At 36.4% G+C, this 16,525-nt stretch overlaps 1 protein-coding gene and 1 pseudogene across 6 annotated transcripts in view; both read left to right on the top strand.

Moving 5' to 3' along the window:
• Positions 1-16,525, top strand: part of NHSL1 (NHS like 1) — a 126,381-nt gene that overhangs the window by 95,164 nt on the left and 14,692 nt on the right. For 4 of the 6 annotated variants that reach the window (XM_036222087.1, XM_036222106.1, XM_016132681.2 and 1 more), the window contains exons 4-5: positions 10,003-10,192; positions 14,404-14,535. In XM_036222087.1, coding sequence (XP_036077980.1) covers positions 10,003-10,192; positions 14,404-14,535 — 322 coding nt within the window. Of the gene's footprint in view, positions 1-10,002; positions 10,193-10,778; positions 14,536-16,525 lie in introns of those variants that run through there. The other 2 variants (XM_036222095.1, XM_036222107.1) reach the window with 2 other exon arrangements.
• Positions 237-355, top strand: LOC118605219 (annotated as a pseudogene).

The raw sequence follows: 16,525 nt of genomic DNA, 5'->3' as shown, positions 1-16,525 counted from the left end.
AATATAATTTAACAGCCATTCTTGATAAATAACACTCAATAATATAGGAACAAGTGGATACTCATAACTTGACAAAATTTGCCTCATCACAGAATCCAACATAATTTTTAATGAGCCATTCTCATTATAATAAAGTATAATACAAAGACATTCACTGTTACTACATTATATAGGGAGACTAGCCAGCACAGTTAGAAAAGCTACAGAATATGGCATTCAAAAATAGGAAAGACTGAGTCTACAGTCATGGCACCCTGAACAAGCCTGATCCCATCTGATCTTGGAAGCTAAGCAGGGTCGGGCCTGGTTAGTACTTGGATGGGAGACTAGCTAGTAAGACCAAGTGCTGTAGGTGTAAAAAAATAAGGGATTGTAAGCTGACAAGGTCCTTGTAGTCTGTCAGGCCAACCAAGGTTGCCTAGCCTAAAAAAAAAAAAAAAAAATTAAAAAAAATAGGAAAGACTGAACTTATATTATCATTTTTTGTCCATGGTAAGTATATACTTGGTAAGTCCAAGAAAATAAAAATTTTAAACTATCAATAGTAGAATTTAATGACATAATAAGGTATGAAATTAATATATAGAAATCAATAATTTTCATTCTTACAAAGGCAAGTTAGAAGATATAATAAAAAAATCTGTTTAAAATATCTAAAGTTGACAAAGTAGAGGTAAATTGAATAAGGAAAGTATAAGATATATACGAAAAACATTTTAAATACTATAGAAGAACACAAATAAGATTTGAATAAGTCAAAAAAATGTGCTCTTAGGTTAGAGGACTCAACATCAAAAAGCTGTCAACGCTGCCCAAGTTAATTTATAAAATGAACACAATACCAATAAAACAAGTAGTCATTTAGTTTTGCTGTGGTGTGGAATTGTTTTGGGGGGATGCGAGGAGACGGGAGAGGAGTGGAGAAGCTGGGCCTGAGGTCCATAACCAGGCAGGTAGTGCGGTGAGGAGCAGGGAGGAAGACGACCTGGCCAGGCCCTAAAACAGAGAAAGTCAGGGATTACTGCAGTGTGATGCCTGATGTACAGACGAGGGGGACTGACTACTAAAAACACCACATGTAAAGTCCAGAAATAGGCCAAAACCTTCGTGGGATTTAGTGTATGATCAAGTCGACATTTGAAATCACATGGAAATCCGGTAACGGTAATGGGGCTCCATGTCAAGACTGGGACCTGTCGTTGCAATTCATGTTCTTAAAAGTCACTCTAACAGTTGGGGTCACTCTAAATACGGAGTATGCAGAAGTCAGGTTAGAGGGGAGTTTCTACTGGGAAAACCCTTTTCTTTGTATTTCCTAAGGTGGTGAGAATGAGGGAATGGCGAGGAAGAGGGTAGTGGTTTATATAGAAAAGGGACAAGTGAATAAATGCTTTGGCTACAAATGCTCTGAAATCAAAAAGGTATTTAGAATGAAAAGCCATCAAATTTGCATTCAACCAATATTAAATATCTGTTACGTGCTTAGGATAGAAGCACTGTCCTAAAATGAGAGTTGCTGCTAAGGCAAAGGTTAAGGACATGAATTAGATAGAATCAAGGGACATCTGTTCCTGGTTGTTTATTCTGGATAATTATTCTAGAATAATTGTGCAAATCGTGGGAAATATTTACCAAGTAAGACTCAAGTTTATAGTATGAAGAAAGGTATTTTGCTACTGATATTCACACATATCTTTTAAAGTGGTAGGATGGCAAGAAAAAAATTGTTTGAAATATTGCCAACTATATATGTTATGTATATCATCTAAATATTAAGCATGCTGCACATGAAATGCCGTCTGCAAAGGGATTTAGAAATTCCTCAGAATACTTTTTTATTCATCTGTAAAACCAAAGAATAAGTCATTGAAGTTTTCAGTGTGTGCCCGGTACTACCAAGAGATTATTCAGGTATTTGAAGGAAGCTCAGTCGTAGATGCCAGCATACTTCCTGTGAGTCGATAGGGCATTTCCATAACTGCCATTGTTGGAAGTTATATTTGATGATATTTTCACTCAGCCTTGGAAACATTCATAGAGGCCCCATTGTTTCAGCAAAAAGTATGTCAATCATGAATTACTCAATCTCTTGTATAAAATTCATCCTCAAACAGACAGATGAGATGGGATTATGGTAATAAATGGTTGGCTTTAATGGTATTGCTGGAAACTGAAATTTACTTTTCTATTTCCTGTTCTTTGAACTGTCATCATGAGTTCTGTTTTAGACTTTGTTGATAAGAGATATTTAAATCAAAGAAGGACTTTGAAGAAGACAAAAGGACAGTGGCCTTGCTCTGTAACTACAAATATCAGAGGCTTATATATAACATGACGCTTGAAAGCACTGGTTTGGAGCCACTTTTCCACCTGTCATACTGGGTGGCTTTAGGTAAATTGCTTCCCTCTGTGAGCTTCAGTTTCCTCAACTATAAAGCATGAAAAAGCACATGTTCTGTTTTGATCAGGACAGCACTGGCTTACAGCTGTTATCCTGTGTAATTATTAATAGCGCCCCTGCACTCTCCAAGGCATTCCGGTTTTGATAATAAATCACATGACTCAATCTTACCTACCTTGGAGGGATGTTGTGAAATTGAAGCAAATTAATGTTTGTAAAGTTCTTAGTGTGGTGCCTGGCACATAGTATATGTTCAAGTAATGATGATTAGTATTATTAAACTGTTTGGTGTTTTCAGACCTGACTTCAAGGAAAATGACTTAATGGATGTCTGTTTTTATGAAATTTGGCTACTCTCCCAATCTTTCTATAAGTCTTTTTTTCCACCCACATAGAATTTCCTGCCTAAAGCAATGAATTTGAGAGGTTTCAGCAACTACTAAAAAATTTTTGATTGTCGTATCTTCACAGGTTGCCTATATGTTGAACTGCCAGCAATTATACTAGTACTAACTTTATAATAATAGTAGAACACTGTGGAATATTTTCAGAACTTTTTCACAAATTATATCTCATTTTCCATGAGAACTGTACGAAATAGGTGTGTTAATAATTATTACTGGCATTTTAATGACCTGGAAACTGAGACTCAAAATTATAGAATAACTTTCCCCAAATCACAGAACTAGAATACATCATGGAGGACATAGACTTCTCACTTTTTTTTTTCATTTCTTTTCATTGCACATGTTGGTTAAATAAAAGGGCGAGATTACTAATTTACCCAAATTCCTTCTCATTATGCCTGCTTCTGTCATTTTTCACTCCATCTTTGCCTTGTCTGGTATTCATTCATTAATGACAATTTTTCAAAAACCATTTAAGTGTTGCTTGGTCTCAGTGTATAGACGCAGTCCCTAGTGTAGGGTAGCCAATGGTCTAGAAGACATTTATGGTGACTCTAGATGCAATCTTTTGTTACTCAGTCTCTCCATTTGAGTAATTTCAGGATACAATGGAAACACAGAGGAGCCAAAACTTCCCTGCGGTTTGTAGCACCTTGTCATTCTGTACAATCGCAGGAAAGGATCAGAAGATTGGGGCCTGTCATTTCCAGGCTGTTACACGTTCAAACCAGTGAGAGTGCCTCTAGTAACTTGTTCCAGTTTTTCTTGTTGCAAACATCCTGTTACACTGGAATAAGCCTCCATTTATGTCTGCCTTTCCTTCTAAATAGGGGGATAGCTTTCTTGTCTTGTTGATCTCTGAATTCTCAATGTGTAGCCAAGCACTTAGCACATAGAAAAGCTCAGGAGCCAGAGGCTGGGCTCAGTGCTGGATGTGAATCTATTTAATACTTATTGCAACCATGCCAGGTAGCTTGGATTGTGCCCATATCACAGATGAGGAAACCGTATCTTAGATTACATCACTTATTTAATATCACGTAGCTTTTAAATAATAAAACAGAGATTTTTCTCTGTTTTAAAACAGTGTTTTTGAGGTATAATTTGCATAAAGCAAATATTTAAATTATACAATTTAATAACTTTTGGCATATGTGTAGACACAAGAAGATCCCGTAACCGCAATCAAGATAGTGAACATATCCATCACCCCCGAAAATGGACCAGGATTTAAATCCAGAGCTGATTCCAGAGCCCTTGTTTTATCTCCAACAATTAGTGTATGGGAATTGAGCCATAGCTACAGCCCTTTCCTCCTAACTGCTCTCTTAGGAGGGTTTTAAATGGTCAAGATAACATAAAGCACATCTTTTGCAACACAATTTTTCATCAGTGAAAGAATGAATAAATAAACGTGGTATTGCAATGGAATGAATACCCCAGTGAAATCAATGAATTGCACTCTCACATAACAACATGGATGTGTCTTAGAAACATAACAGGTAAATAAGTGAATAACACTACAGAGATAATACAATTTTTATAAAAGTCAGAGCAAATCTAAACATGTAATTTAGGCATATTTATATACACACAAAAGTAAGAGTGATTGATACACAATTCAGGAGAGGGGTTACTTCTGAGAGAAGGAGGGAGGAGCATGAAGGTAGATGCAATATTGGTGATATTTCAGGCGTGGGTTTGTGATGAGTTCTTAAATAGTCATTATGTTATGTTGCATACTTTGTATCTTTGATTTAGTCTAATCAAAAGATCATTAAAAACAAGAAATTACTCTGTTAGTATAAACATGTACACTCTAATGAACTATTTTCATTATTTTGAGGAAAAGATGACTTAATATGGGGTAGTTTAAATCCAAACTACTTTAAATCAGTATGTAGTGAAAAAAAAAAAAAAAAGATTAGAGCCCTTGATAAAAGGGTCTAGGTTTGTGGTGAAGTGACTAATACACTGAATAAGAGAAAAGGAACAATTAGTTATTTAATAATGTGGACGAAAGCATGTTATCGTGAAACACATTATTGCATGAAAACCGCATCCTGGCCGTAATCATGGAGTCGCTGGTTGGGCCATAAACTATGCTTTTGTATGGATCCATTTCCACCACTCCTGGTTTTCTTTGTTGCTGTTGTGTCTGGCAGGGTTTGGTGGGGAGGGGGTAGATAGGAGAGTACAAATTAGGTCAGGATGTCTCATGTCTAAGTATATTGAAGGGAAAAGCAGTGTATAGCCAAATAACTGCAATAATTTTGCCACCTTATAAAACTATCTAAAATACTAACGATGAGCCAACCCAAAAGAGATTTAAGTCTGGGGGGAAGTAGCACCAAAGATAAGTGTCCTGCAGAAAGGACTGGAATGTATGTTGGTCTCTCCTTAAATAATGTTCCATGTAGTTTCATCTGTTCTACCTCTATTTTTATGGAATACTTGCTAAATGAATGCTAAGTTTAATTCTGGTTATGATTACATTTTCTAATTTTTAAAAGCATAGCAGATTTAAAAAGAAAAAAAAAGCCTGGGCTAATCTGTGTTCCACAGTTAAGTCCACTTTTTGGTAACTTGGCCATTTGCCAAACAGACCATATTTCAGGCTCTACTTTCCATCTGGCAGGAGCTTGTCTGATTTCCAGACAGGATCTAGTAGTCTCTGAAATGCAGGTCTTAACAGCATCCAATATCTACAAAACAACCGCTGGCATGGCAGGTGATCTTCCTTTCTGAATTAAGTAATTCAATACGAGGAACTGTGGTTTAAGTTTCATTTGTGACTGCATTCCCCCCAGGACCAGACTATGGGCTCTGGATGAACATTATTGAGCAATTAACAGGTTTAAGAACTGCATTTATGTTCTGTCAGCAAGGCAAATTTAAACTCAATGTTTGAAAAATAATTCACCGTGTACTGAGGGATTCCATGGACATGAAACATGCCTGTGCTATTGGAGGGCTCCTGTTCTCAGCACAGGGAGCTTGAGTTGCTCAAATCCTACAGCTAGTAAATGACAGAACCAGGATGTTGGTATTTACTGTTTTTTACTGCACAGTATTCCACCCACTATGCTACACTGCTGGCTTTTATAGATTTTCAAAAAAGTTTTGTTCTTACTTAGAAATGTAAATGAAGATTTTATTTTTAGGTCAGAAAACCTGGTAATTGGTTGCAAGTATTGCCAAATTGTTATTTTACACTATTTAACAGAGAGACTTTGGAGGCAGGTCTGAGTTCTAATTCCAGTTGCTTACTTGTGAACTTTCCGAAAGTAAAGTTACTTTACTCCGTTTATTTATAAAACAAAGCTAATGCTGTGAAAATTAAAGGAGGTATCATCAATTCCTATAAAGCCTGTAACCCAGGGCAAGGCATATACAAATCAATTAATAGATGGTAATCTCCTTTTTAGCTAAAATTCTGAAATAGCTCTCTAAACAATTCTGATTTAAAGCCTCCTGGAACTCACATTTTCGAGGGAGAGACAACCAAGATAACTAACTGAAAAATATGTGTGTATTAGTGATATGTACTAAAGAGAAAATAGAAAGCAAAGAAGGGGATTGTAAAATATTGGAAAGGAGTTGAAATTTTAGGTAGGGTGAGACCTCAAAAACAGGTAAGACCTCAAAAAGAAGAGGAGTTGACTAAACACCTGAAGAATAAGAGGGTTCTACCTGTGTGGATGTCTAAGGGAAGAGCATCTCCGGAGGTGGGAGCAGCAGTTGCAAAGGCCCCGAGGCAGGAGTGTGTCTGACACACTTAAGGAACTGCATGGAGGGTAGTATGGCTGGGGTAGAACAAATAAGGGATAGAATAGTAGGAGATGAGGTCTTTGGGCCACTTCATAGAGCATGTAGAGTTTTGTAGGTCATAGTAAGAATGTTGGAGATGTTAGGGGAGTTGAGCAGAAGTGCAACACGATCTGATTTACATTTTAAAAGGATCTCTCTGACTGCTGAATTGAGAAATAGAACTGTTGGAGGGATAAGGAGTAAGGGAAGGTAGTCGAAAGGGCAGAAGCATGGAGACCAGTTAAGAGGCTTATGTAATAATCCACAGCATTACAATACCTATCTTAATGGAGTAAGTATAATGTATTCTGCCATTGAGATGCAGGGTTTTTGTTTTTTTTTTTGTTTTTTTTCCTGTGCCCCTGCTGTATTTATAAATACTTGGCAGGATGGGAGTCAGGTCATTCTGGAAATCATACCATCCTGGTTTTTAATTTTTCTTTAGTAGATTGTGGCACTATATAAAAGTCACTTTGCATATGACTTGTCCGGGAAATTTTCTTCCAGATGAAGGGGGCACTTTATAAAATAGATGATCTTTGTCAGTTGTCATACTGGAGCTGTCCCTGGTGATCACCACATGGCAACGAGGCTAACAGAGGTGCTGTTCCATTGTGATAGGTATTGATTCTGACGACTAAAAGAAAAGTAGGTTACTAGGGCTGACGAGCAGCATTGAGACATGTGAAAACCACAGAACAGTGACTGCTTCTCCATCTCCCTCTGCAGACGTCACCTGGTAAAGGGAACCCTCTCTGCAGGATGTCACCGTGCTATTTATCCTTTTAAACCTTTTTGGTTAAGATTTGCTTCTTATGGCCTTTGAAATCTGTGCTATATTTCAAGGTTGCCTGAAAAATTATTTCTGTGTAAATATATCAGAAAATTGAGTGACTTTTTAATTTACTAGATTAAGATTCAACCTCAAATATGTGATCTTTACACAGATTGTCATGAAATTTTCAAATAAAATTTTTAATTTATATGTGTGTGTATCTGCATGTAAGGGTAGAGAATATGTATTATAATTCAAACTAACAAGAGTGCCACAACTACACAAGGGGCAGAAATAATTGATTTATATCAGTATGGCTTCGGGCTGCTGCTGACCCTAAAATTCCTTTGATTGTCTTTCAAAGATCTGTAAGAGTTGTAACCAGTATCGGCTCAAACATGAATGGATATGGTGTAATGTAGTATCATAATAAGATGTCAGTAACATATGCTCCTTATAAACTCAGTATGGTTATTTGTTCAGTTTATGTTTTCCTGAGGTGAAAAACTAGATTATCATTTCACATGTTTTATGTATTAATACTGTAAAGTCTAAAATACTAGTACAAGATGTCTATAATTTGATGTCTAATTTTATGATTTATATTTTTATTTCCACAATACCTTTGTTACTGTCAGTCTCCTTGCAACATAAGAAAAAAGTAGGAACTTGTTAATCCACGATTTTGCTTTTGTAAAGACGCATTTATATGGCCACTACCTCCATATCCATGATATTTAACAGTCATAGATATATAGCTATTATCTCATTATGTCCTAACAGTACCCCCAGTGGGATATAGAAGGTAGGCAAGATAGCTCCATTTTATAGCAAAGGACTTCAACATTGAGGAACACCCTCAAAGTCACTTGAGTGTAAGGCAATGGTCCCCAACCTGTTTGGCACCAGGAACCGGTGCTCCTATGAGAATCTAATGCCCAATGATCTGAGGTGGAGCTGAGGTGGTGATGCTAGCACTGGGGAGCGGCTGCGAATACATATGAAGCTTTGCTGGCTAGCCTGCTGCTCACCTCCTGCTGTGCAGCCCAGTTCCTAACAGGCCACAGACTGGCACTGGGTCCGTGGTCTAGGGGTTAGGGACCCCAGCTGTAAGATATATATGGACTCGAGTTTTTGGATTCTGGGCCTAGGACCTTATCCTTAACACCAGACCATTTTCATTTGCTCTGTGTAGTCTTTTTTTTAGATTTGTACAATGCTAGCAGTTGTAGAATAAATACAGATACTTTGCAGGAAGATTAATTCAATAGCAGTAAACAGCGATGACAGTGTTCTTCTAAGTGAAATTTCCAACTGATGGGTTTCTTACAGAAAGAGCACAAATAGTTGAAAGATAGCTCTATCATTTTCAAAATGTTTCTTGATGTCCTTTTAGAAACTTGCATTAAATCCAGAAAGGCATCAACACATGCTTTTAAAAATAGATAAATCCTCACGAATGGAATGTTGAGTGAAAAAGTGAGTGGAAGAAGAGAACTACGTCCCTTTATAGAAAGTTCCAGTACAGGCAAACAAAGCCGTGGTGTTAGAAGTCAGGATAGCAGTTCCCTTGTTTTGGGGATCGTGGGGGAGTGTTGAATTGACCTGGGTCCTGTTTATAGAAGTATTTCTTAGGGAGGGTTTCTTAACTTTTTGTTCTTAAGTTAAACTCTTAAATACATGCCTCATTTTCAAAGGTGGTAGTTAGTTTAAATCCTTTCAACCTGAGCGGTTCTTATACATTTTTTTATGATTATAAATTGCCATTTCCTAGCAAAAGTCAATTACCTTTTTATGTTCCTGAGCACATTGCATTTGGGGGTGGGGGGAGGAGGCAGTTCTTGGAGCCTCTTTGTCACAGAACCAGTTGCCATGGTAAAGTCCATTATAAGATGCTTGCCAAAATGACTTTCTTGCTTACACTTTTTAAGATATTATGGGAAGAAGGGCATTAAAGAAGGCTCCCCAGGTAGGATGTTAATCTGTATCAAAACAGACACCACTAGAAATGTTTTCATGGAATTCTGATAGGGTTTAGAGCAGAGCTTTAGTCAGCTTCTTATAATTTAACAATTTCACACTGATTTTTTTCCATATCAGTGGCTTCAGAAGAGCACAAATAGTTGAACAATAGCTCTATCATTTTTGAAATATTCCTTGAGGTCAGAGTCTAAAGGAAATGAGATTGAGGCTAGCAATTACTTTGAGCAAACCTAAATTTTAATAAAAATGGAAACTGATGGATGGTCACAGCCATGATGTTTCTCTGGGCCTCTAATGTTAAACTAAATCCATAAGCTTTCTGGCCACAGTAGACAGGAAGAACTTAAAAGACTCTATGGGTCAGCAAAAGCTTTTGCAGTCCAGGGCGTTAGAGACTCAGGCCTATGGGAATCATTATATTTTGGGTCACGCTCACGATGACGAACAATTTTCTTGCGAAGCATTGCTTCTGTTCCTAAATGTGTCCCGTGTTTGTTTGTTTGTTTGTTTTGGGGGCTCGTTTCAAATCACTTTAAATTGAAAGGAAGGACGGAGGAAAGGAGGAAATTTTAAATGCTTCTGTCAGCTACTTACACACTATGGCTTCTGTCTTTTCCCCGCTGCAGTGTTCTGTCTCATCGGAAGAGGAAAGACCTATTTCCATCAGGAGACCTAAAACACCAACCTCAAGTGACTTCTCTGACCTTAATACTCAAACGAACTGGACCAAGTCACTTCCCTTGCCAACCCCGGAAGAGAAGATGCGACAGCAAGCTCAAACAGTCCAGGCTGATGTGGTTCCTATTAACATAACTGGTATGCTTTGCTATGCAGACAAGGTTCAAATGTACTTGGGAAAATGACTATGGCTTTTCGTTTGTTACATGCTCTTAGCTTTTCATTTATACACCAAAGGTAAGTAGCTGTGGTCTGACTTCCTGATCTTTGTTTAATGAAGGGATACTAAAACATACATATGTGTATACATGTAAAATATCTATCGCTTTTAAGTTAGAAGACTGTGTCACCAGAGGTTGATGTCAAAGAACTCAGTGGTCCAGCCATTCCTCTAAAGTGTGTCTTTTTAAATTGAATTGCTTTTAAAAAACATTTTTGTTATACGGGGACATCTTCTAAATGTGATCTTGGATAAGAAAAAATTGTTTCCCTTCTAAAAGGCTATTTTATGTAATATTTATAGAAATAATGAAATTAGTTATTTTGTGATATTTCTTAATGATAGGTTTCCTTACCTTCTTAATTTCTCAAGTACAAAAAGGAAAAAATTACTTGAAATATCAAAGGAATTAATAATAACTATATACATTTTTTTAAAAACTCAATAGGGTGATAAAATTATATTTTGATCTCTAATTTAAATTTTATAATCTTTAAATAAAAATTCATTCCTTCTGAACATAAAATTTTAGAATATATCACAATAACCTGGAATATGAATATTGATTGCCAACTGTGAAATTTAAATTCTTTTAGAATATTATACTCAGGTTTTAATCATCTGTGGTAATTAAAGATTATGAATAAGATACATGAAGCTCAAAACAGTATTTCACAAACTTAGATGAGCTGTTAAAAAATATCAAAAGTTTTTCTGTTTTATCACTTCGGTGGCCTGCAAACAGCATAGGTCAGTAGATTGGGGCCTGTACACAGTGCTAAATAGATAATTAAGAGTTAATAGCTTCAGCCTTTGGGCTGTGTGTTCAAGAGAAATAGATAACTAATATCATTGATAACCAGTTCATTCAAAGCATGGCCAATAATACTACAAACTTTAAAAAAAATCACGTGACCAATAAGGATGCGTTTTTATAAAATATTAGGTGAAAACCCATAGCCACTCTCTGTGCTACTGAGGCTACTGTTGTTCACTGCTGTTAGAAAGATTTTTACAATGGCACTGATGGACTTTTAAGGGACTAATAACATTTTGATAGTTATTGAAGAATTTTTAAAAACTTTACAGGACATTTAAAATTACATTTAGAACTGTATTTCTAATTCCAGAGAAATTTAATAAGTGCATGAATTATTTTAAATTCCATGTGCATTTTCCCACATTTATTATAAGCCTTAAAGGAATAGCATGGGCATTTTAATCCATTTTCTTTGCAATAACATCTTCATCTTTCTAAAAGTGATTCTCATTCACCTAGATTATATTTTTTAAAGATTATTTTTATAAGAAGCTATGTTTCAGGACAAAGCATAATGTTTATTGCTCAATGAAATACATGGATGCATATTTTCTATAAGAAAATGTATTACATTGTTGATTAAATGCAGCAGAAATGTAATTACATTATATATGCTTAAATGCCTCAGGAAATAATATTATAAGATGATTGTGCTATGAAATATGACAACCTTTAATGGAATTAGGATAAAATATGTTATCATGAGATTAGCACATTTAAAACTGAGTAACTAGAGTTTTAGGAGTAAAGAATTATTTGCCATGAAATACATTGTCATGTCAGTGGACAGCATCCTTCCTTTGGAGCTTTAATTCACTCCTGTTTGATGACTAAATAGATATGAATTACACAGAGTTTAAAAGGAGGCCTTCAGAATGCCACACAGGAAGGGTGAATGACAATAAGGAAATGAGCACTGTGAGCTATGTCAAAATGCAATGTACTTTTAACTGAGCGATTAACGTTTATAGAAATGTAGAAGTTAAACATAATAATTACATATTTATTGCTTCATTTTCTGGATATATGTGTTCACATACACACACATATTTCATAAGGGGAGTGGTTTTTCTAATCTGGTATAAAGAAGTATTAAATTAAAAATTTTCACTTTTAGTGGTTGAATTGATATAGGTTATACAGTTTCCTGCACTTCAAATGATATATTTCTAAGGCCCTAGAAGACTTCTGAGATAAATCTGTAGCTTTCTAAAGGGAATTATGTGCTCATTTATTTGGGTGAACAGTGATGCTCTAGTTTGATTTTCAGTGAGGTTCAGCTGTGGGAAAAGTGCCAACAAATATATTATTTCAGATCCAAAGTGAAGCCCACCAGGCATAAAGGTAACACATTAGTACAATGAGCTGCCAGCTTGAAATTGATTTAATCCCTTTAGTCTTCATTCTGTGGGAACTCAGCATGTTCCAAATGTTGAAGAGAAAAAAAAAATGTTTAAAATAAAATGTACATAAGAGTATGTTTCATAATCTATTGTGTGGAATAACAACTCTTCCACCTGGAAGTTAAATAGAGTAGGTAGATATACTTAAACAGTTTTTACAAACTGGTTTTGTACTGATGTTTGAGCTAGCTAAGTTTATTTCTAAGTATAGTAACCATAACTGACTAATGCTATTTTTCAATGAAAGGGAATGATTCAGTTCCTCTCCACTCAACAGATACTTACTGAATAACTACTTTTGTGGCAGGCACTGAGCTGAATGCCACAAAGATGCTGAGGTACATGAATCATGGTCCCTACCCTCAAGAAATGTATAGTGCAGCAGGGGACACCGTCCTTTTAGGTCACAATGCAAGATGGAGAGTTTGGTGCCTTTCATGGTGATGTTCATCCTCATGGTTTGTTTCTTAATTTCCTTGGAGCTTGAGTGGTTTATCTTTTGCTTTTGTTTAGGAAGCAAAATTGAAGACTAAATGCAACTATCTGTTAATGCTTTGTCCATTCTTAATGCCTTAATACAAGGAAATTTTTTTCCTCTGCTGCAGGGAACTAATGGACCATTGAAGTCATGACACGCCACTTACAAACGCATATATGCTATTGCACATAGCGATCCATTTATTACAGCGATGGTACCTTCTGGTGCTTCCGGGTCTTCTCTTAGTCATTTCTGTTTTTCTCCATTAGGAACAAAGTTGCACACATTTTCAAGTTTGCAAGCATTTATTTAAGTTTATTGCTTTGTAGGTGAAATGTGTTTTGATCACTCTGATTAGGTAAAATTCTATTCACAACTTACTCCTATTAAAATAGAAAGTACATTGTTCAAAGCATACCAACTTTGAATGTGTGTCAGTATTGCTAAAAAGAGTGAATATTTTTATACTTTTGTTCTAAGAATGATAAAAGTATATAATTTGTGTGTATATACGTATTTTTAAAATCTCTTTTTGAGGATATAATCATTTAACAAGGTCAATACTATAAAACTTTCTTTAATTCAACTCTGAAGTAATTAAAGTAGACCAACCAAAAACTTATACTTTATTTTTAATGTTTTCCCATTGTGTGTCAATCACACAAGATTATACACTCTAGAAAGAAAGAAAAGTCCTGTGGTTGTGGCAATCCGGGTTTGATTGCAACATTACCTGAAATGTCTAAATTCATATTAACTTTTAAAAATGATTATGAAATAGAGAAGTTCGGCTTTAACAACAACGGTGCTACTGGGTCTCATTGTGATAAAAGTACTTTATCATTATAAGGCTTTTTATTTTTCATTATGTTGTATCTCACACCATAGAAATTTCCACATTCTATCCAAATTGTGGGCCTCCTTGATTGAAAGAAAAAGCCCTTCATCCAAGAATTCTTGACTATTTGTTTCACCACATAGAATGAGACATTATAATGGTCTCTGGAGTTGACTAAATAATTAAAATATGTTTATTGCCATCATCGCATACACGGTGATGTAAAAAGTGATTTTGGTGACCAGAGGAGTTAAGCGAAACACTTTCAAAATAATCCATTTTTAAAATAATGAAGACTCACTCTTCTGCTGTGTTATTACCAAATTTGCATTTGCCACTCCAGCTCATTTGAAAATGAGATCCAGGTGCTTCCTTTGGAAGGACACACATAGAAATTGGAAAACAGCCTTATGATAATAATGTGCTTTCCTTCTTTTTTTGCCCTTCAGCGTTCATTCATCATCATATGACTGGCTAACATCATTATTAATACCTTCTTATCATTTTACAACAAGCTTCTGGAAGAAAGTGCATGGTGTCAGCTTGCTTGAAAATAACATTGCTTTGCTTGTTCTACTACTCTACATTAGGGGAGAATTTCGATCGCCAGGCCAGCCTTCGGCAGTCTCTAATTTACACAGACACTCTGGTAAGACGGCCGAAGAAAGTCAAAAGGAGAAAGACTATTACAGGAGTCCCTGACAACATACAGAAGGAGCTAGGTATGGCTCATCAGAACTGTATTCTATTGCCCTCATTGCTGCTCAGCATTACTATGCTAACCTCATCTGTGGTGCTTATGAAATCGACACATTCTGATAGCCGTTTGGTGCCCCAAAGGGCCAGCTTTTCTGAAGGATGCACTGGATACAAATTTTAACGCCCCATGCAGATGATGTATTGAATTTAGGTGAGAACATAAGAGGAGACGCTTATATAAAAAATATTAACTGGGATGATAGAAATCCACAGTTATGTCATCATCTCCACGTACCTTGAACAGTAGGGATTTCCACAATTAAATTTACTTTTAAGTCTTAAGTTTTCATAAAACCAAACAGTCATTCTAGGACTTCAAATTATGAATATGGACTTCATCAGTTATACTGGTAATATTGATGGCATTCGTCATCAAAGAGACAGCAGTGTGGGATAGTTAGTAAATACCAATACGATAGAAAATAGTCTTTTATGTTGGGTAGTGCATTTATGTACTTCCAATGAAACAACTTCAAACCTTTTGATTTGATATTTTTCAACCTGTGATGAAAAAAACAAAAATATATATATTTTTTTGGCCGACGGAGAGCATTTTTACTTCCTTGTTCACTTATTCATTTGTTGCTGCTTATCTTTGTACGTGCTGTGGATCATCCCTTCATTCTTCTCTCTCTATATTCACTTCCTGTCTCTGTTTTTTAATGGGCCTATTGGGAATATCTGCAGAAGCAGCATAGCATACTGGGTCAGGAGCTGGGACTCTGGGCCAGACTGCGTGGATTCGAATCCTAGCTCTGCCACTAACGCTGTAGGTGACTGTAAGATGGTTACTTCACCTTTCTGAGTCTACTTCCTCATTCAACAAATGGAGTTGGTGATGTTAATAGAACCTCCCTCATAAGGTCGTCTGAGGATTTAAGGAATTTGTACAGGTGAAGCATTTGGTGCCTGATACTACACAAACATAATAGCTGCTACTGTAATTATTGTAGGGAACTTACATAATACTGCCATTCTTGAAATTTGCTTCTTTCTCTTCTGTGGACTTATTTCACTTAATATTTTTACTTGTATTTAGTATTGAAGGTTATATACTCTAGAAACTCAGAATCATATTTCTGAGTTTCTGAACTTCCTATTGGTCTTTTAGTGAAAATGAATGTATCCTAGCAATAGTGCTGTATCTGTTACAGCACTTTGAAGTGGCATTTCAGCTTTAGGTACTGCAGATACTGTTCCTGTGTATTTCTTTCCCAACACTCCTGCTCATTCTTCTTTACCTGGCTGTCTTTTTTTTTTTTTTTAACTGCCATCTAATGTTACACTATGTGTGCTTTGCCTTCCAGACCGCAGCAACAATGGCACCAGAAAAGCAGTGCTTTGCCTCTGCTCTAGGTAGCTTCAGTGACACAGATGGCTTACGGGTGCTTGTTTTATCCCATAGCAGAAGTGTTCATTATAAGCAAAGGCCAGATCGAATCCGCAGGGTTTGTGAAGTCTGTATTCGGTTCCTGTTCCCACATGCTGCTTCTTTGAGTGGGCCAGTCTTCTTATGTCCTGTTCTTTCGGACTCTTTTTTTTTTCTTCTTCTTCTTTAGGTGACAGCCAACTGAATTGAGAAATAAATCTGGATGTGTATGTATGGTAGATGCTTAATGGGCTAATTTCTTACAGTGCTCAGGTAACATTTGTAATTCAACTGATCTTTTAGATGTGCCTTAACCAAAAGGAGTGACTTTAAAGAAGGCCCTTTATAGTAGGGGTTCCCAAGCCCCGGGCCATAGGCTGATATCAGTCCATGGCCTGTTAGGAACCTGACCGCACAGCAGGTGAGTGGCAGGGGAGCAAGCGAAGCTTCATCTATATTTGCAGCTGCTCCCCAGCGCTAGCATCACCGCCTTGGCTCCACCTCAGATCATCAGGCGTTAGATTCTCATAGGAGCACTGGACCCGAAATGGTTGGGAACTGCTGCTTTATAAAATAACAAGGTT

Source organism: Rousettus aegyptiacus, unplaced genomic scaffold (genome assembly GCF_014176215.1).
Source record: "Rousettus aegyptiacus isolate mRouAeg1 unplaced genomic scaffold, mRouAeg1.p scaffold_m13_p_1, whole genome shotgun sequence".
In the NCBI taxonomy this organism is placed as follows: Eukaryota; Metazoa; Chordata; class Mammalia; order Chiroptera; family Pteropodidae; genus Rousettus; species Rousettus aegyptiacus.
This window is presented reverse-complemented; position numbering and strand designations above follow the sequence as displayed.